Below are 22,223 nucleotides of genomic sequence, written 5' to 3'. Positions count from 1 at the left end.
CTCACTTTCATTACACAGGTTACTTATATAACACTGCTCAGTTTCATCACAGTGCACACTTTCATCGTATAGCTCACTGGCATCACACAGCTTACTTGCATCACACAGCTCACTTGCATCACACTGCTCACTTGCGTCACACTGCTCACTTGCGTCACACTACTCACTTATGTCACATTACTCAATTAACACACATTACTCACTCCATTATTTGTAACATATATGCAATTACATCAGTAATGGAAAAGCCCATTTACAGCCAATGCAGTCCATTGAAAATACATGGTGTGCAGCTTTTTGCCAATTACAGCGCCACCTATCGTCCGAACAAGATAAAACTTGGCATGATTGTTAAAGGTCATATGTCACATGTGCTCAATGAGTGTCGTATAAATTAGACTTTTCGTTTATGAGTTATAGGCTTTGAATTATTTTTTGCCACGCCCATTTCATAAATAATCCTTTAATGGCAAGCCAAAGGATAAAGTTCCACATTAAGACTCCAGAGAATATTACTGCACTGGATTGGTCTCGATAGGTCTCCATTAACCTTGTTTAATTGGTGCTCAAACTTCATTGGCCGATGGCGGCCATGTTTTTTGAGACACGCCAATGTCCTTACATACACTCAAGGCACCTTGGACAAAGACACTGCACACCACGTTTGAAGTCAATCGGACCAACACTTGCATAGTTACAGCTGTTTTTAGTGATTTTTCTGTCATAGTGCCACCAAGTGGTTTTTGAACTGTGACCTCAGTTTGACCTCTTTCACATGTCTCCCAAGTTTGGTGTTGATAGCTCATTTAATTCTTGAGTTATTGCCATTTTAGCAAAAGTTGGCTCCACCCGTGTTCGAATGTTATGGGGCCCCTTAGTGACGATGAATCAAAATTTCAACTTTTTTCAATAATTATTGACATTGAGACTCCAGAGAATATTACTGCACTGGATTGGTCTCGATCAGGCGAAAAACCTAGGGCTAGTTCGCAAAAGTAGGTTTTTCACCTGATCAACAATTTGATTGACAGCATTGGTCCAAGAGGCAAAGTTGTTCAGTATGTGGAGACCTATCAAATGATATCAATATTGTGTATTTGGACATACGGTTTAGGAGTTATGGGGGCGCTGAAGCGCCCCCTATTGGCCGATTCCGCTGAGTCCTTGGGCCTGAGTAACTGTGACCAGTACTACCATCTGACCAAGTTTGAGCTCTCTAGGCTTTACGGTTTGGGCTGCACGATCATTTGTAGGGCGGAATAATAATAATAATAATAATAATAATAATAATAATAATAATAATCCTAACGAAAACAATAGGTTTCCAGCGCTTTGCGCTTGAACCCCTAAAAAAAACGTTTACCGTGGTCGCGTACAGTAGGTTCTTTCATAACCATTATTGGCTTGAAATGCTCCTGAACTAGGTTTATGTGGATTAATCCTTTTTTCTCTTCCCATTGGCTGCTTTTATTTTATTTTTACATTCTTTGTTCAGTGAATTTATATTACATTTAGTTTTATATAGTATGTTGCTATGGTGGTTGCTATTGACGCTGCTATCTCATGCTATCACTGAAACCATCTAGCCAGAACCGCTGTTTCCATCCGAATTCTACCCCAAACCTAACCCTAAATCTCGTAGCTGTATCCCATCTAGCCAAAAACACTGTTTTGGCTAAAATACCTTTAAAAACAACTTATTTACATTTGCTTAACGTAGATCATCTAGATGCAGTATAATGGATAGTTTGGCTGAACTAGATGTTGATCTATTCAGTAGATAAATGTTTTTTTTACAGCCCTACTTTGCAAACCAGAAAAACTACAATTTTAGTGCTGATTTGTGTCAAGTTGCATTGCGCACCTGTAGGGAATTGTAGTTTTTTAAAACATTTGTGTTTTTCTTATAATTGGAGCTTGTAAATAGTGAGTTGAGAGTACAGTGAGGAGTTTAGGGGATTGTAAACACATTTATGCAATCAGATTTTAAATATTTAATTGTTAAATAGGTTTAAATTAATTTTAACCATATTTGACAGTGTCTCAAGTTGTTGACTATATTGACATGATAACTGAGGTCAAGAGCTCTCATTAACAGTTGGTCTCATGTCTGTAGCCCCTTTTGTTGCCTAATTATAAGCCTTCAAAAATGCACCAAGGTGATGTTTCAAAGGTCAGTATTTCATAGCAGGAGCCATGTAGATTCTTTATACTGACATATGTTATACTCCAGGTCAAGACCTTTCTAACGATGTATTTGGCTTAGCTCTACAACAAACTTTTCATGTTCTCATTTCAACGTACACAAGCCATCTCTGGTGTAGTTTCAGAGAGCACTTTGAAGGCTCAATAGGGTTAGATAAAATAAAGCTTTTTTTGTTTGTTTGTTTGTTTGTTTCTGGCTGTGTAAACAGACCCCACACCTTGAGGAATACCTGGTCAGTGGTCCACACACACAAACTGTACATTTCTGTTTGGGCTTATATGCATAGACTATCTATTTATGTTAATGCTGCTATGATAATTAAAAACATAGCATTAATAAATAAGACCATAGTCTGATGGGTAGTCGTCTCCGATTGTAGGCTACTTGTAGTAGATGACTATTAGGCCTATTGGTTGCCAAAACCTAGATACATAATGTATGAACTCTTGCATCTTCTATAGGCTTCTGTATCTTCTGTATTACCAGAGTCTTTATTTCTGTTTAAATGTTTTCTTTTGAGCTCTACTAAAACAGGCCTATTTAGTTTATCCATTAGAGCACCATTTCCCTCCTTCCAAAAGCTGTCACTGTGAGAAAGTAAATGCTTCAGCTATGTGTGCCAAATCCGCTATATGAAGCCTATGTATTGTTTCATGTTCCTTCTTGTCCAGCTTTCTAAGCACAAAGACAGGCCTGAGCAGTACGCAAACTATACCGTGTGTCCGGTCATAAAAAGTCTGCCTACATAAAAAGTACTAAAGTAATTTATAGTAAATACCCATACTATAGTAAATTGTAGTATACAGTATATATTATTTAAAACTTTGTTAATGTACGCTACAGCATACTGTAGAGTAATAACTACACGCATATCTGTGTTATTATTGGAACACCACATTTTGTGTTACACTGATTCATTTGAACACAAAATGACACACTGTGAAATTACCTAATCATTCCAAAACATTCCTTACAACTGAACATAGCCAGTTTTTTAACTCATGATGGGTTTCTGGTCTCAAATTTTTTGTATTACTTTCAATTCATATATAAATATATATTTCTGTCATGACGGTTCTTTTCATAACATTAAATGTGGTAATAGAGATTTGCTTCAACTTTATCTGTATGATGGAGGAAAATAACTTTAAATATAATGGTTGCTATGAACGATGATGAGGATGATGTTATATGTATCTGCTTCATCAAAGTTGAAAAATGAAATGGTACTGTTCAACTGTATATCTAAGTATCACTACTGCTCTGACATAAACCAACTTTTCGATATCCATTTTGCCAAATACCTCTCAGTGACAGCAAGACTGCAAAAAAGAAGTGAAAGTTATGTAAAGTATCTAATCATGACATGAAATCGAACTGTGACTCACTGTATTGAAAAGTATGGTGAGGTCCTTGCCAACACCCAACTGAACCATTGATAAAAGATGAAACATTAGGCTACTTATTTACAACCTGTGGACTAAATTCAGTACAATAGATATTAATTGGTCCCCACATGTCCCAGGTAAAGGGGACCACACTTATGGTGCCAACAAATGACAACAATAAATAAAAATTCTGATAAGTGTAATCGGTACAATAAATTTGCAAGAACAACATTAAATGGAACTTAATACATTAAAAAAAAAACGTGTGTGTGTGTATGTGTTTGTAGGGATGGGGTCATGAACAAAGTAAAAACAACTCAAACAAGTTGGAACATAAAACATACATCTTGTGTAACTAGCATGTTTCCTATCCGATGCAGTGCTTCAGGGTGTTTGCATGGTGTCTTGACACTGGCATTTAAGGCATGTTTTTTTAAAACCACATGCAGAGTGTGACCATGATTGGCACACTGTGCACTGTGACTATGAACGCCACATCTTTGAAGCATTCTTCTTCCTGTCATCGAAATGGACACGGCAGACACAGCACAGATTGTCTCCATCTATCAAATAAAAAAGTTAGTTAAAATTATACTCATGTGCATATTTAAAGTAACATTTCAGAAAGCGGCATTAGTGTAACCCTGAAACAAGGAAAACTGTTCTTCAGCTCTACTTCACATTGATGCAGGTTTCTGAGTTATTACTAACTGTAATGCCATAACTCATACAGTCGTAGGTCGTAGTCCTAAATGAAAGAATCGGAGTCTGATTTGTCACAATGGGTCACTGTCTAGTGGATTGTTTCCCTTTTAAAATGTTGTGGTCTATGGTTCTGTTCCAACATCTTTTCTTGTTAAAGTAGTGTAATCTGTTGAAACTACCTGTTTTTATCTATGTTGCTGGCTCCAAACCAGGTCTACTACGAGGAAGAGCTTATTATTCTCAATGGGACGTATAAATCACCACAATTTGTAAAGATACCTTCATCTGCAGTCATCACGATGGCCACAGTAGTGGCTGTTTCTGAGGACTGTTCTTCCAGCTCTGTACCTAAAGAACATGAAACACAACAATAACAACTTTAATACAAATTCGGAATTTACAGCCAATTCAAAGTGTAAAATTATCCAATCCAGTAGCAATGAAATAGTGCGTGTGGAAAGAAAAGGAAGAATAAAGAAATAAAAGGCTAGGTAGTTATAGTAGACGGTGTTGAGGGGAAGTGTGGATTTTACAGATCATAACCATCATTCTCAGACACACTCGCCTAATGCCTCTAGATTGTAAGACTTACCTCTCTGGGCCATCTTCAAACACCTAAAACAGAGAGAAACTTGCACTAGACAGATCTGTGAACGGGCCCTCTCTCTAAACAGCTTGGCCCAAAACCTAATTTTGGATTGTTCAACATAGACCTAGAGCATGTACGTAATAAGACTAACTTACGATCTTGTACTTTTGGAAACCCCGTTGGAAAGTGATGCTGTAAAACAAGACCAAAAAGTTAGGTAAAGGTGAATTAATGTTACAAAGGCAGACAGATACACGTAAAAAAAATGGAAAAGTACCGTATAAATATAACTTACAGTGTGGAAAACAATTTTTACAGGCTACTTTGCGTTTTAATATTAAACTAAATTTCCTCATTGGCTTCAGACATGTAAAACATGGTAATTAGAAGAAAAAAAAACAACAGCAGGTGATGGTGGGCTGGTGCTCCCAGACTGGCAAAGCTGGTGGGTCAGATGGTCTTCCAGCTAAGTCCGGCCTAAATAGTATCTCATGTCACGAAACTTTAAAACACATTTTCTGTTCAGACACGTAAAACATACTAGTAACGTTAATGCTCACGTATGTAACGCAAAGACAGGCTAATAATGGAATATAGAACGTTTACAAACACCATTTCAACACGGTTCTCTCATGTCAACTCATGCCACATCACCTTAAAACAAGTTTTCTGTATTGTTTTCGCTTATTGGCTAATTAATAACAGTTTAAATGCTGTTTTATCATTTAATTGGTCTTACCTGAAACAATTAACCAGGAAATACCCCAATGCTGCCGCGTTATCCAGTCGACGTCCAGTCATCGGTGAACTGGATTCCTCTGAGTGGATCTGGAGTCTTCTCTTGTAGTTGTATCATTGATTAATACAACCGGATGTTGTATTATTCATCCTACCGGATGAAGCGCCTCTTATGTCTACTGAAAATGACTGAAATTTTACTTTTACTTCAAATACTCAAGTAGATTAAATATCAGAAAATGACTTTTGATACTTAAAGTATCTGATATTTACTGTACTTAAGACTATTTACACTTTAACACTTACACTTTAAGACAGTGTATTTTTGCACTGATTCTGCAAAAATACAAACACACAAGCAATGGTGTAGGTTTACTTCAGAGATCTTGTATTGTTTAAACAGCTTGAATGTGGACTGAAGTAAAAGGAGGCACTTAGCACATCAGCCTCACACCTTGGGGGTTTAAGGGTTTCCTCAGGGTTCTCCGGTTTCCTCCTTCAGTCCAAAGACAGGAATTATATGCTGATTGGCATCTCTACATTGTCTGTAGTAAAAGTGTGTGTAATAGACTGGCATTGTGTCCAGTGTCTACCCTGCCTTGTACCCTGTAATAGACTCCAGGTTCCCCGTGACCCAGTAGAATAAGAAGGCCAAACACACAACAAACCATTCAACTTGTGTATTTTTAAACAAATATATACACAAATATATACACATACAAATATATACACACACAAATATATACACAAATATATACACAAATATATACACATACAAAACAAAATTAGAACAAAACAATTAACTACAATTAACAATGAAAACAACAAACTACAACAAACAAAACAACTGAAACATCAAAAAAATTAACTAATTGGTTTATTGATTAATGTATGAACTAATTGATTAACCAAATAACTAATTAATTAACTAATAAATTACTTGACTAATTAATAAACAAATCAGTTAATTGATTAGTTAATTAATTAGTTATTTGGTTAATCAATTAGTTCATACATTAATCATTTATAGTTGTAATTTTGAGCTCATCCATCCTCTTGAGGATTTCTTGCACATTCCTCCTGCTGCACCTGAATAATTAATAATAACAAACAGAAGTAAACAATGAACAATTTAACTATTAAAACAAGAGTCTTTGAATAAGCTTCAGACTTTTTAACAGTTATATGTTATAAATGAGTTAATGTCCTTAGCCATGGTTTAAATCAGACTTTATACATACAGATACAAATATGAATATGTGGAGCAGTAAACAGTTATAGATTCAGGTACCAACACAGACATAAATGAAGACATGAGACACAGGAGACATGTTTGTGTTTATTTTAATTGTTTTAATAGTTAAATTGTTCATTGTTGCACACGGCAAATTTGCCAACTCAAAAAGGACAAAGAAATAATTGACCTTGAAAAAGTCTGAAGCTTATTTAAAGACTGGAACACAACTGACTGGGACACATTGTCCTCTGTCCTTTTTGTGTTGGCAAATCTGACAAACATGTCTTCTGTGTCTCATGTCTTCATTTATGTCTGTGTTGGTACCTGAATCTATAGCTGTTTACTGCTCCACATATTCATATTTGTATCTGTATGTAAATGTGAAGCAGAAGTCAATTTTAAACATACTTTTAAACAAAAACACGTTTTTAGGCAATTTAGTAGATCAGATTTTCTAAAATCTAATCCTAAAATGGACGTCTGATTTAAACCATGGCTAAGGACATTAACTCATTTATAACATATAACCAAACATATGTTGCTATTCTTCTCATATTGAACCTGACAATGTTGTGCACTGACCAGGGCGATGATCACCACCTTCAACAACCAGTGCGTGGTGACGCAGGCCAAGAAAAGGAAATTCATCCTTTTAATTTTTTTTTGGCCTCGTGGTGTTCTCCACACTGATAGGGGATAAGAAAAAAGAAAGTTCCTTCTGAAAACATTAACACCCAGAACATATCTGGAAAGTCTGTAGGTTTCTATATATACACCTTTATGGCTGAAAAAGCAATAATGCTGCAATACTCACAAGATGAAGCCAAGGAAAAGGAGCAACAGGACCTCCAGAATAATAGCCACTGCTGCAAAGCCGATGATTACGGTGATTACGGTGATGATTACTTCCACCGCACCTCACCTCCTTGGCGATGTGGCCGATGTTGTCGCCTAACATTGTGAGACCCAAAAAGACCTGAGCCATCGAGGTTGTGGCCTCAAGTGTTTTGATGTCCATCAGCTGTGAGAGAGAAACACCACATGACCACATTAGCATGACCTACATTTTAGACCATAGGTCACTAACAGGCGGACCGCGGTCCGGGTCCGGACCCAGAAGCTGCCCAATACGGACCCGGACCTACAGCCCAAACAAAAGGTTCTGATTTAAAACTTGACGAAGCGCTTCTATTTTAACCGGCGCAGCTTTTGCTATCTTTACGGTAGTGGTAGTGGAAACGCACAGACCAGTTGTAGACGAGTGAGAAAGAGACTCATTTCTGTTCACACTTCCCACTTCACACTAAACCAGTGTGTCTCATATGTACAGAAACTGTGACACTTATTAAAAGTGACAATGTGAAACACCATTATGAGACAAAACAAAGGTTTTGAACAAAGATTTCCACTCTAATCTGAAGACAGCGTCCCTGAGACAGCTTTCCCAGGTCTGAGTGAAGTAGCCCTATACATCCTGACCATGTTTGGCTCTACATACAACTGTGAGGCAGCTTTCTCTACAATGAACATAATCCAATCTAAATATGGTTCCAGACTCACTAATGAGCACCTCCACATATGTATGAGAGCGGCCCTGACTCCATTCAAGCCCAGGTTTAACCCCAACCCAAGCCCAGGTTTAACCCCAACCCTAACCCAAGCCCAGGTTTAACCCCAACCCAAGCCCAGGTTTAACCCCAACCCTAACCCAAGCCCAGGTTTAACCCCAACCCAAGCCCAGGTTTAACCCCAACCCTAACCCAAGCCCAGGTTTAACCCCAACCCAAGCCCAGGTTTAACCCCAACCCTAACCCAAGCCCAGGTTTAACCCCAACCCAAGCCCAGGTTTAACCCCAACCCTAACCCAAGCCCAGGTTTAACCCTAACCCAAGCCCAGGTTTAACCCTATCCCAAGCCCAGGTTTAACCCCAACCCTAACCCAAGCCCAGGTTTAACCCTAACCCAGGGGTCGGCGCAGTTTCCCACAGAAAAAACAAACACAGGGAGCCACAAAACCCTTTTGACATCTAAAATGAAGATAACACCGCTTTATGGAAAGTATAGAAAAAACTGTAGTGTGTTGCATTTATTAAATCAATTACCTGCTACCGAGTAAACTAAAGTTTATTTCTGCAAGCAAACAAAAATATTTTGAACAGTTTGAACTAACCTTAACAAAAAAGACGCTGGGTTAAATTACTTTCAAATAAAATGTTCAATGTCTAATTGAGTCCTCTTCGTATTCATGACATCAAAATTTTAACGCTTAAGTAAAGTTAGTCACATATTCACAGATTGGAGTTTCCCCCCCGAGTCAATAACTCCTGAGCTAAACGCTCTTATTACACAAATAACACCTCTTTTTTTTATAATACACAAGTCTCTATGTGCAAACGGCTGAGAAACAGATTCTGTAAAAGCCTGCAAAGTGCAAAAACTAAAAAACAGTCAATAACTTCACTGTAATACACTATACTGTGAAGTTATTGATTTTTTTTATTATGAAAAAATCATAAAAATTATAAATAAAAAAAAAGACATTTCTCCCAAAAAAGTGTTGTAGTATAACTATCAGGACATCAGTGCTGTGTGAGCTGAATTTGGTGACAGTACAGTGAAGTTATTGACTGTTTTTTGTATTCGCTTTTCGGGTTTTGCACTTTGCAGACTGTCCCTTGGAATCTGTCTCAGGTGTTCACACAGAGACGTGTGTATTTTGTCCACTGCGGAGGAAAGCTGATTGAGAAAAACAAAATATGACGCATATTTTGAGCGACAAAAAAATTAAACACGGTTTATTTTAATGTTAAAAGAGCATCATAATCTTAGAATTTCATTTTTTTAAAAGACTAACTAACTAAAATAAAATAAATTTAAATTAAATATTTATTTTCCAAATCTACAGGGAACCGCAGCAGAGGGATGAAAGAGCCACTTGCGGCTCTGGAGCCGCGGGTTGCCGACCCCTGCCCTGACCCAAGCCCAGGTTTAACCCTAACCCAAGCCAAGCCACTGACTGTTCAATGCAAAAATTTGAGGAATATTTTGTGCCAAGTAAGAATGTCACATTTGAGAGATAAAAGTTTTTCTCTGCTGACCAAAAACAAGGAGTAAGTTTTGACCAATACCTCGCTGAACTGCACACTTTCAGTAAGAGCTGTGAATTCGGAAAAATTTAAGAGATTCACTAGTGAGAGACAGAATAGTCTGTGGAATTCCCGACAACGCTCTCAGGGAAAGATTGTTAGGAGAACCAGCACTGACACTGGATAAAGCTGTCAATATGTGTAGAGCTGCTGAAATTACTCGTGCACAAGCTAAGGAACTGCACAGGGATGGTGCTGCTGTGCATGCAATTAAAAGAGAGGAGCAGCACACAAAACAGTCTGCTAAGCTAAAGAAACAAAAAGGAAATGTGGCAGATGTGGAGGAGTACACATGCCCAGGTCATGTCCAGCTTATGGAAAAATACTGTCGAAGTACATACTGTCGAAGAACTAACAGGAATTTCTAGTTGATTCTGTACAGACCAACACACTAGATAAAGCTGAATGGCTTGTACCACTGACTGTAAATGAAACTACAAGTCCATTTAAAATAGACACTGGAGCTCAAGTTAACCTTTTGTCTTTGGATGACAACAAAACCCTCAAAGTCAGAAGCTAAATTCACTCAGCAAACCTGAAAGTGACAGGATACACTGGTGAGAATGTTCCAGTTAAGGGAACATGTCTGGTGACTCTGAAACACAAAGGAGACGTACTAAAGACACAAATGGTGATTGTGGAGAAAAATGTACAGCCAATCATAGGACTGAATACATGTGAAAAACTTGACCTGGTAAGGAGAGTGTTTGTAGTGACGTCACAGTCTGAAACAGATGAAAACTCCTTTTTGGAGGAGAACAAAGATGTGTTTGAAGGACTCGGATGTCTGCCTGGTGAGCACAGAATAAGTGTAGATGAGACAGTGACACCTGTGGACACCATGCATGCAGAAAAGTTCCATTTGTACTGCGAGGCAAACTTAAAGAGGAGCTGTGGCTCGCATGGAGAAGCTCAATGTTCTAAAGAAGATTGATGAACCAACAGACTGGGTGAGTTCACTAGTCATTGTGCTGAAGAAAAATGGAGCTCTGAGGATTTGTCTTGACCCAAGAGATCTCAACAGGGCCATAAAAGGTGAACATTATAAACTGCCCACCAGAGAGGAGATTATGTCTCAGTTTGCTGGAGCTAAGTGGTTCAGTAAGCTAGATGCATCATCTGGCTTTTGGCAAATGAAGCTTGAGGAGGAAAGCTGGAAATTGTGCACCTTCAATACACCAGAAGGCAGATATCGGTTTCTCCGTCTCCCGTATGGCATTTTGTCAGCACCAGAAGTTTACCACAAGACAGTTCACATGATCTTTGAGCACTTAACAGGCGTGGAGACTACGATGGATGATATAATTGTGTGGGGTTACAGCCGACAGGAACATGATGCACGGCTAAGGCAGGTCCTAGATTTGATTAGACAGTCCAATCTGAAACTGAACAAAGAGAAGTGTGAGTTTGCAGTCAAGAGCTTAACTGTTGTTGGAGATGTACTGTCTGAGGATGGCGTCAGGCCAGAGCCAAGAAAGACCTCAGCAATTGTTAACATGGAACAGCCACAAAATAAAGAGAAACTGAGAAGATTCCTTGGAACGGTCACATATTTAGCCAAATTTATTCCACAACTGTCTACACGTTCTGCACATCTTCGATGTCTCCTGGAGCAAAAGACTGAGTGGGTGTGGTCTCACGAGCAGGAGGCATGCTTTCAAGATCTGAAGCATCATAACAGAGGAGCCAGTACTCAGATATTATGATCCACACAAGAACATTAGGATCTCAGCAGATGCCTCCCGATACGGCGTCGGTGCGGTGTTGTTGCAGCAACATGATGAGAGATGGCAGCCAGTAGCCTATGCATCACGAGCTTTGACAAGTGCAGAGACTAACTATGCACAAATAGAGAAAGAACTTTTGGCTAGCATGTATGCCTGTGAAAGATTCCATCAGTATGTGTATGGGCAGACTTTTGAAGTGGAAACAGACCATAAGCCTCTTGTGTCAATAATGCAAAAGCCCTTGAATGACTGTCCCAAGAGAATTCAACAAATGCTCATCAGACTTCAAAAATATGATGTCAGAATGATCTACACACCAGGAATATTCATGTTTGCAGCAGATACTCTCTCCTGGGCTGTTGATAAGCATGAAGGTTCAAACAATGAGAAAAGCACAGACATACAAGCGCATGTTGACATGATAATGACATCACTGCCAGTGTCTCAAGAGAGAACGGAGCAAATAAGAAAAGCAACTGAGTTTGATGGAACACTGACACAACTCAAAGAGATCATACTGAAGGGCTGGCCAGAAAATTAAAGTGACTGTCCAATGCAAATTCATGACTACTGGACATGCAGAGCCGAGCTTTCAGTAGTAAAAGGAAACAAACTTGTCATTCCTACATCAATGTGCAAACAAATGTTACAGAAAATTCATGAAGGACATCTTGGTGAGGAGAAATGTAAACGCAGAGCACGGGAGGTAATGTATTGGCCAAGGATGAACCATGACATCAGTCAGACTACAGCTTCATGTGAAATATGTCTCACATACAGGTCTAAACAACAAGCAGAGCCACTCATGCCTCATCCTGATCGCCCATACCAAAAGGTCGGTGTAGACTTGTTTGACTGCAATAGTAAGAGCCATGTTGTAGTAGGGCTGGGCGATAAAACGATAACGATATGTATCGCGATAGACACGTGATCGATAGCGATATAAAATGTGCTCGATAAGACGTTCGATGTTTTTTATTCTTCGTCGGAAGAAAACAGAGGTTGCGAAGCAAGTTTGGTTGCATTAACAAAGACACTCACTCTTTAGTAACCTAGCAACTTGGGGAGTGACACTAACAGCCAATCATGTAACAGTATCGTGTTTGGTTGCTCCATATCTCGTGCTGGATTCCTCTTCAGTAACCGGCAACTGATGAGCAGAAAATGAGCCGCAGCGAGCGAGGAAATTGTAAATAAAAGAGGAAAAGTCAGCGCGCCAGTACGGCAGTTTTTTGGATATTATAACGGATAGAAAATATCATTGTATGCGTTGCATAATATACATTTAAAAAATAAGTTAATTTTTCTAAAAAAGGAAACCAATTAGTTATTCATTTTAAGAGACCCGTCTTATTTTCTCTTGTATATTTAATATCGCTCTTTAATTAAGCAAAAATACATTTTATCAGATTACTCGATTAATCGATGACATTTTTGGTAGAATACTCGATTACTAAAATATTCAGTAGCTACAGCCCTAATTATAAGTCTACAAAAATATACTTGAATAGTTTAACTTCAAGTATGATTAGAGTAAGAATAACGAGTTACTTTTTCATATTTCTGCAGGTTTTATATTTCACACAATGTTACTGTAGTGTATCAGGTTTGTGTTTTATATTACAGACGTATCTCAGTCTACATCAGTTTTATTTCTGTTTATAAAACACTGCACATATTTTACACACTTTATTCACCAGAAGGTGAACAGCTAGTAAACTTCCTAACACTAAACTTACACTAAATTCTCAGGTTTCTCTGTTTATATTTAACACTTTACACTATTTTATTACACTTTATTAAGCATTTCTTACATTTCCTTTCATTTTGCACCTTAAATGTTAAGAGATAACAGTTAAGTGTTCATTGTGACTTTAGACTTATGTTTACATTATAATTATTGGAGTTTTCCTGGTTGGTGACATTTCTGTCTTAATAACTGAGGGGATTCTGATCAGAGGAAGGTTAAGTTTAAAATAAAAAGGTTTAAATGTAATATATTTTTCTCCTGGTCCTTATTTTAAATGGGCCATAAAAAAGTTAAACAATTATCGATATCGACTGATATGAAACACTGATATCGTGTTTCAGTTTTCTGCCATATCGCCCAGCCCCATGTTGTAGTTACTGATTATTTCTCCAATTATCCAGAAGTTGCAACGTTACAGATGACATCCAGTCAAGCCGTCATTGCTTTCCTTAAAACAGTGTTTGCAAGACATGGCGTCCCCTGCGAGGTGTTTTCTGATAATGGTCCTCAGTTCTCAGTAGGGAGTTTATGTCTTTTGCTGAAGAGTGGGGTTTTCAACACACCACATCCAGCCCAAACGACCCTATGTCCAATGGGCTAGCAGAAAGCTCTGTGAAAATTGTGAAGGCTCTCATGATAAAAAGGCGAAGTTTTATGATTTACAGGAGAGCTACACTACAAAATGGCTTATCCCCAGCTCAGATGTTGATGGGTCGACAGATACGTACCAACTTACCAATTCATAAGGACTTATTAACACCTGCTGGTACAGACAAGATTAAAGCCACAAAACATGTACACAAAAACAAGCAAAAAAGACATTACAACAAGAAAGCAAAATCTCTGCAAAATCTCAAACCTGGAGATAAAGTTTGCATCCTGAATCACGCAACAGGAACCTGGACACAACAAGGTCACGTGGAAAGAGAAATAGTTCCACGCTCCTATGAGATTCAAACAGAGGGTGGTGCCACTATCAGAAGGAACCGAGTGGACTTAAGACCACAAGTGACTATTGAAGAAACAGATCTACAACCAAATGACTTTGGGAAGTCTGATATAGCCACTGGTGAACAAGCTCTTAACAGTTCTAAGGACCATACAGACTCAGATTTAACAAAAGAGGTCACAGTTTCTCCTGGAAATAATTGCAGGCCAAAGTGTAATGCAAGACCTCCTGAAAGGCTTATTGAAGTTTGCTAAATGGGAAAAAAAAAAAAAAAAAAAAAAAGAGTGATTGTAAAAGTGTAAAGTTGTTGCAAGAATGCACAGCTATAATACAGTTCTGATATTGTCATGAAAAGGTTTTTTGGATGACACAGTGGGCAAAATATACATTACATTTTCACAAATGTAAGCTGATCACACAGAATGGTGATAATTCTATCATTTTTGATTTATAAGCATTCAATTCAATTTGACCTGGAAAAAAAAAACAGATTTTATTATTTGCTGACATTAAAAATGGTCAAAATGGTTTCAAAACAATCTCGTGGCTTTGAAATATACCAACCTGTAATTGTGCATCAACTTTTGTGCCTTTATAGTGAAAATAATTCTTTGTTGTTTTTTTTACTAGAAAATGAGGCAGTTTTGCATATTAATGAGGTTTATTATAGCAAATTACAATTTTTTTTGCAAAATATGTTAATGTTGGAAACAAGTTAGACCAAAAATGTTGAAAAAAAGGCTATCATATATACTTCATTTTTTAATCATAGATATCACACTAGATGTCGCCTTGTATAGGGCAGTACATTGGAACGAATGCGTCAACTGAGCCGCCCTCTTGGTACAGGGGACCCCCTCCTCTTAATGCATCAGCGTCAATGTAGGCAAAGTAATAAAATCACCATAAATCATGAATGTCATTTCTAGTTTTTTTGGTTCGTTCCAACAGTCAGACATGTATTTATCATTAAGTCCAGAGAAAATTTAAGGTTTTGATATTAAGATAATCTACTTTTTCATGTCACAATTCTCCTCAATATCATATATATTTCTCCTCTTTGGACAAAATACACAAGTCTCTATGTGCAGACGGCTGAGAGACAGATTCAAAGGGACCGTCTGCAAAGTGCAAAACCCGAAAAGCGAATACTAGAAAAACAGTCAATAACTTCACTGTAATACACTTCACTGTAATACACTTCACTGTAATACACTGTACTGTAATACACTGTACTGTCACCAGCTCACACACACTTCACTGTAATACACTGTACTGTAATACACTGTACTGTAATACACTGTACTGTCACCAGCTCACACACATCACTGTAATACACTGTACTGTCACCAGCTCACACACATCACTGTAATACACTGTACTGTCACCAGCTCACACACATCACTGTAATACACTGTACTGTCACCAGCTCACACACACTGTACTGTCACCAGCTCACACACATCACTGTAATACACTGTACTGTAATACACTGTACTGTAATACACTGTACTGTAATACACTGTACTGTCACCAGCTCACACACATCACTGTAATACACTGTACTGTAATACACTGTACTGTAATACACTTCACTGTAATACACTTCACTGTAATACACTTCACTGTAATACACTGTACTGTCACCAGCTCACACACACATCACTGTAATACACTGTACTGTAATACACTGTACTGTCACCAGCTCACACACACACATCACTGTAATACACTGTACTGTCACACACTGTACTGTCACCAGCTCACACACATCACTGTAATACACTGTACTGTCACCAGCTCACACACACATCACTGTAATACACTGTACTGTCACCAGCTCACACACACATCACTGTAATACACTGTACTGTAATACACTGTACTGTCACCAGCTCACACACATCACTGTAATACACTGTACTGTCACCAGCTCACACACATCACTGTAATACACTGTACTGTAATACACTGTACTGTCACCAGCTCACACACACATCACTGTAATACACTGTACTGTCACCAGCTCACACACACTGTACTGTCACCAGCTCACACACACACTTTACAGACGGTCCCTTTGAATCTGTCTGTCAGCCGTCTGCACATACAGACTTATGTATTCTGTGGACCGCAGATTAAAGCTGATATTGAGGAGAATTGTGTTGTAGCTGCGTCTCTACATTACTACGGTAGAAAAAGAGGTGTTATTTGTGTAATAAGAGCGTTTAGCTCAGGAGTTATTGACTCGGGAAACTCCAACCTGTGAATATGTGACTAACTTTACTTAAGTTAAATAAACGTCATTTTCTTTTTAAAAGCGAGAACATGATGTTGTGTCTGATAACGTATTATTAGTTCCAGTTTACTTGTTTCCCTACCGGACATTAGACGAGGTAACACCAGAGATAGAAGCACCACGCGGTACTGAAGTGTGCTAAAAGTGGTTATTAATAAAAGTTGTGTTAATGCCGAAGTTCGTGTTTTATTTAGACAAAACATAATGAGAGAACGTTATACATATCTACAATCATTATGTTCAGTTCTATGTTACAATAAATATTGTTTTTGAATTGTACTGAATTGATTTGATTTGACAGTCAGGTATTGATTCCTTACAGATGTTGACACAATTACTAGGTTACTTAAATATACATCACAATAACTAGTTAGACTTTATCATCTTTGTTTCAAGAAATGTTCTCTTACTGGACCTCATAATATTTTAGTTCAATACCTCTGTTTTAGTGCATCATCGAGAGAACCTCGAGTGTAAGCTGATAAAAAATAAAATATAGAAAATATAGAAATTACATAGAAATTTCGAACTTCTGCACAAATAAAGACGGACTTACTTCATCCCCATCAGGCGGCTCTGGAGTCCCCGCTGCCCGGCAGTACATCTTCCACCGCCTGCTTCACCGCCCCGGGAAGGAACTCATGGAGTGTTTCCTTTACCGTCTCCCTGCAGTTACAGGCGGGTGGAAGCTGCCGCTTAATGTCCTGGACGTCTGAAAACGACCTTCCTCTATAACCCTCAGGCGGCTTTGGCCGAACGTGTATTAACCTAAGTGCCATGCTGTGCACAATGAGTAACACCCACCTAGCGGCTGCTCTATTTATAATCTAACATTATAATTATGCACAAATCAAACGTGTGTTATTGGTCATAATCCCTCTTCCTCCCGCTCCTCCTACACACTTATTGGCTAAGATCCTTGTGACCAATCCGAAAACCAATCCGAAACACGCCGTAAAATTACAGCATCAGTCCGTCATTCTGTTCTACACCACATTATTATTATTATTATTATTATTATTATTATTATTATTATTATTCCGGACACTTTTTCGGTGTGTACTGTAATTTGTCCCACAGCTTTTGTCCTAGACCCATGAATGAGGTGTCAAATCGACCGGCTCATTAAGGAGAACCTCATAGAACATAGAAATAGAACAGCTTGTCACTGGGACAGTAAAAGTTTTAAGTGTACTGTCCCTGTGGTAAACTGTTCTATTTCTTTCTTTCTTTCTGTTTTATAATCATATATAATCATAACGCATATAAAGCATGATTAAAAATAAAACCTGTCATTTACACAAGGGTTAACTGAAAAAAAACAGATAACACTATAGATAACACACACACTTTTTAAATGATGGCTACACCCCTGGTACTCTATTAGTAGATTTTTCCAAGTTGTAATGTGTTTGGTGTTCCTTCATTTCCAGGTCATGAGGATAGTTTTCTTGGCGATAGTTAGAGCCACTAGGAGTAATTGACTGTTTGTACTGTTTAAATTGATTATGGATATGTCACCTAATATACAGAGGGAGGGAGACAGTGGGATGTGACACCCCATAAGGTTGGATAGTGAGTCAGTAACGTTTTCCCAGGATTTTTGAACTGATGTGCAAAGCCAAATAGTGTGTAAATAGGTGTCTGGGGTGTTTTGTGTGCAGTGAAAGTGACAGTGAAAGTGACGTGACGTACGGCTAAGTACGGTGACCCATACTCAGAATTCGTTCTCTGCATTTAACCCATCCAAAGTGCACACACACAGCAGTGAACACACACACACACACACACACAGCAGTGAACACACACACACATACACACACACACACACACACACACACACACACACACACACACACACACACACACAGCAGTGAACAAACACACACACCGTGAACACACACCCAGTGGGCAGCCATTTATGCTGTGGTGCCCGGGGAGCAGTCGGGGGGTTCGGTGCCTTGCTCAAGGGCACCTCAGTCGTGGCCGGCCCGAGACTCGAACCCACAACCTTAGGGTTAGGAGTCAAACTCTCTAACCATTAGACCACGACTTCCCCCATGTGTGAGCATGTTTCTGATGTAAAACCCATTTTAAATCATTTCTGTCCAGTTAGGTGAAATCTATGAAGTACTTTATACCGTATAAGTTGTAAGTTGGCGTTTTTTGTCATGAAGTAGATATTTTTGCAGATTTGTGTCCAGAAAGCGGCATTGGGAGCAATGGATAAGTCTGATTCCCATTTAGCATTGGGTCGGCTTAATGTGTTGTCCGATCTGGATATTATTTTATATATTTTGCAGAGTAGTTTTTTTGGAGAGTAGGTTATATTAATTAGTTCTGAGATTGGAGGCGAAAGGTCTAGATTAATTGTCTGAGTGTCGATTTTTGATTGAATAGATGATTTGATTTGTAAATATTCCAAAAAACAATTACTCCCAATGCCGTATTTCTGGACCAAGTGGGAAAATGGTGCCAAGTTGTTATTAAGGAGGATGTGTTGAAGTTGTGTGATGCCCTTATCTACCCATGTGCGTAAGTATAGTGGCTTCTTATTAACTATAAAATCTGGGTTATTCCAGATCGGGGTGTATTTAGATGGTGCAAGAGGGGTGTTTGTGATGTGATGACATTTCCACCAGGCTGTCAGAGCTGTGGCTATTGTTGGTGATTTAAAACAGTGATGCTTTTTGATTGTCTGACTATAGAAAGGTCATTCTGAAATGTTCATCTCTTTACAAATTGACTGTTCAACATCTAGCCATGTGCTTTGTGATGGGTTAGGATGAATCCATTTGTATATGTTTTGGAGCTGATTGGCCAAAAAGTAGTGGTAGAAATGTGGTGCTTCCAGTCCTCCTTGTGTTTTTGGTTGCTGTAGTGTAGTCAATTTAATTCTTGGGCTCTTATTTTTCCAATAGAATTTAGTGAGGATTGAATCTAGTGATTTAAACCAGGTGAGGGTGGGTAGTGCTGGAGTCATTGTAAATAAATAGTTTAATTTAGGGACTATATTCATTTTAATTACTGATATTCTGCCCATAATGGATAGTGGTAAATTCATCCAGCGATGAAGGTCATCATTTATTGTTTTAAGTAATGGAGTAAAGTTGAGTCCAAACGGCTCTGACAGCCTGGGGGGCAAACATTAATGCCTAAGTATGTGATATAGTTAGTGCACAAAGGAATGAACCAATGATTGATGATGTTTTGCTTTTACGTATCTTCTTTACTTGACTTCTGTCTATAAAATCTTGATGTAATCAATGATGGTGGCCCTTCATCTCTCATGCTATATGCAGAGTGTTGGGTCCTGCTGCGCAGCTGAACACAATAAATTGTGAAACCTTTTTTACTCTTGCCCGTGTCTACCAGTGTGATACTTTATACTTTAAATCTCTCAAACCTCAGAACTTCCACGACAAGCTACAAACTTCACACAGTACAGCAATCTACAGCCACTATGGATCACTGGTGAGGAAAATGAACTCTTGTGTTGAAGTGTAGAAGATAAAAGTGTGACTGTAAGATCAGATTAATGCAGAATTGATTAAATAATGCCTGTATGAGGCAGGTAAAGAGTCCTAAGTGCAGGTAGAGGATTATTATCATAATTTGCCTTGTGTTCTCCTGTATTTCATCATGTCTCCTCTCCTTGGTGTTTGGGCATTTTTCTTGGTAACACAGCAATTTACAGCAAAATCCTTGCTTTCTGCTCAATATTTTGCACATTTCCAATTTCATTAAATATATAAATTTGTATATACATTTATGGCTGCCGTTTTAAATTATTATTCATTATCATAAATTTCCCTCAGTTCACATGTACATGAGATGCTTCAATGTTTTTCAAATGAAAATGTTTTATTTATTTCTAAATCTATATATTTGTCTTTAATTATTTATGAATTAATATTTGTAATGCATATATTTAATGTTCTTTAAAATTAGTGGTTTATTTATTAATTAATTTAGATACAGAGGTGCATTTAAAGAACTTATACAGGTTGTTAACATCACATATTCCAACAAAATACACTTCCATGTGAAGTCCCCTGTGGGTTTGAATCTATTTGCCAGAAGATGGCGCTAAGTTACACGATGTTATAAAAGTTGGGTTGTGCAGTGTACAGTCTGCCACACACCATGAAAGCGTTCGCCACTTTGTTCTTCTGGATGTTGGTCTCCCAGCTTCTGATCACTCTCAGGTGTTCAGGATCCAGCTGTGAGATAATGACGGCTCCACGAGCCTTTTCTGTGCTGTAAATGGCCCACAGTCCCTTCTCGTCCACAGCCAGGTCGATGTCGGTGTAGCCACTCCAGGAATAAGGATACTGGCCGTGGAATCCTGTGTGTGGCAGCTCCCTCCGGGCCACGATGTTCTCAGCGACAAGGTCATAACGCAGCAGCGTGGGGCTCTGTCTGCTTCTGTAGTAAAGCGATCCGTGGTACACGGTGGCCCCGGTGCTCCCCATCGACTCTGGTAAAAGCAGGACTTTGGTGGGGTAGCCACAGGCGAGCTGCTCCAGGTTTTCATAGGCGTACAGTTCTCGTACGTCACTGCTCACAGTGTCGATGCCCAACACTGTGTCTGGCCCATACAGAGCTCCTGGAGACTCTGGGTCCTGGAACCACATTCCGTATTTTCCTGTGATGCTGTTGGCCTTCTGATGGGTCTCAGGCTCACCGACAGAAACAAGTTCCCCAGAGCCTTTTATACATAGAACAAACAAAACAGATTATTATCATAAAAATCAAGTTGTTTGTAGTCACATTTCAAATTTCATGTTTATTGTGTTTTTTAATGGCTGGTTGCTAATTTATAGATTTAAAGCCATGTTTTTATTTAACAATCTTCAAAAATGAAGCTGTCAGACCTGCATTGTCCTGAAAGTCCTGAAAGGAGTCTCCAGTGTCAGTGCTTTGGAATGGTCAGAGTGAAGTGTTTACATACAGAGAGAGAGAGAGAGAGAGAGAGAGAGAGAGAGAGAGAGAGAGAGAGAGAGAAGAAGACTGAGACTAGAACAGGAACTACCATATTACATGGACGTTCCAGCACATTAAATGTAACTATAAATGGACAAACTGTATGGTGTTTAATTTAAAAACTGTTGTGATGTTCTAGAAAATGTTGCTGTAGAAAATGATTGTTTTCCTTTAGTTAGAGAGCTTTGCTAGACACTCTTACACACACTTACTTACACTTACACATCGTATCCAGGGAAAAGAAATGGACATCTATGGAAAATGTTATTAGGGAACTTTCCGTACATGCAGTAAATAAATTCCTTTTTCCCCATAAGGCGTTTTTTTTGTTTACTTTTTTAAAAATGAATATGTTTCTGCACGTAAGCCTGAAATAGCATAATAAAAGTTTAACTGTAGAATAAGTTTGCTGCTTTTATACATTATAGAGCTGTTTTATTTTTCCTCGGTTTATATATTTTTACCCTAAATGAGGTGCCTGGAAACCTCATCAGCTGCAGAGT

General features: G+C 38.5%; 1 protein-coding gene and 1 long non-coding RNA gene across 2 annotated transcripts; both read right to left on the bottom strand.

Moving 5' to 3' along the window:
- Positions 1-6,629: 6,629 nt before the first annotated feature.
- Positions 6,630-8,269, bottom strand: LOC132849215 (uncharacterized). Its single transcript, XR_009648833.1, has 3 exons — positions 7,678-8,269; positions 7,446-7,549; positions 6,630-6,715 (listed from the first exon to the last, which is right to left on the bottom strand). It is a non-coding gene; the product is annotated as an uncharacterized LOC132849215 (long non-coding RNA).
- Positions 8,270-20,689: 12,420 nt separating this feature from the next.
- On the bottom strand, positions 20,690-21,863 carry LOC132849201 (myocilin-like). The gene is made up of 2 exons (XM_060875470.1): positions 21,612-21,863; positions 20,690-21,445 (listed from the first exon to the last, which is right to left on the bottom strand). Exon 2 carries the CDS (start codon positions 21,369-21,371, stop codon positions 20,829-20,831), a length of 543 nt encoding a protein of 180 aa, XP_060731453.1. The 5' UTR covers positions 21,372-21,445; positions 21,612-21,863; the 3' UTR covers positions 20,690-20,828.
- Positions 21,864-22,223: the final 360 nt, after the last annotated feature.

Source organism: Tachysurus vachellii, chromosome 7, assembly GCF_030014155.1.
Source record: "Tachysurus vachellii isolate PV-2020 chromosome 7, HZAU_Pvac_v1, whole genome shotgun sequence".
NCBI classification, from domain to species: Eukaryota; Metazoa; Chordata; class Actinopteri; order Siluriformes; family Bagridae; genus Tachysurus; species Tachysurus vachellii.
Note: the sequence above shows the minus strand (reverse complement) of the source record. Positions and strands in the feature narration are given on the sequence as shown.

Excerpts from the sequence above, each read along its gene's own strand:
- LOC132849201 (XM_060875470.1), bottom strand. The coding sequence starts at position 21,371 with ATGTGGTTCCAGGACCCAGAGTCTCCAGGAGCTCTGTATGGGCCAGAC.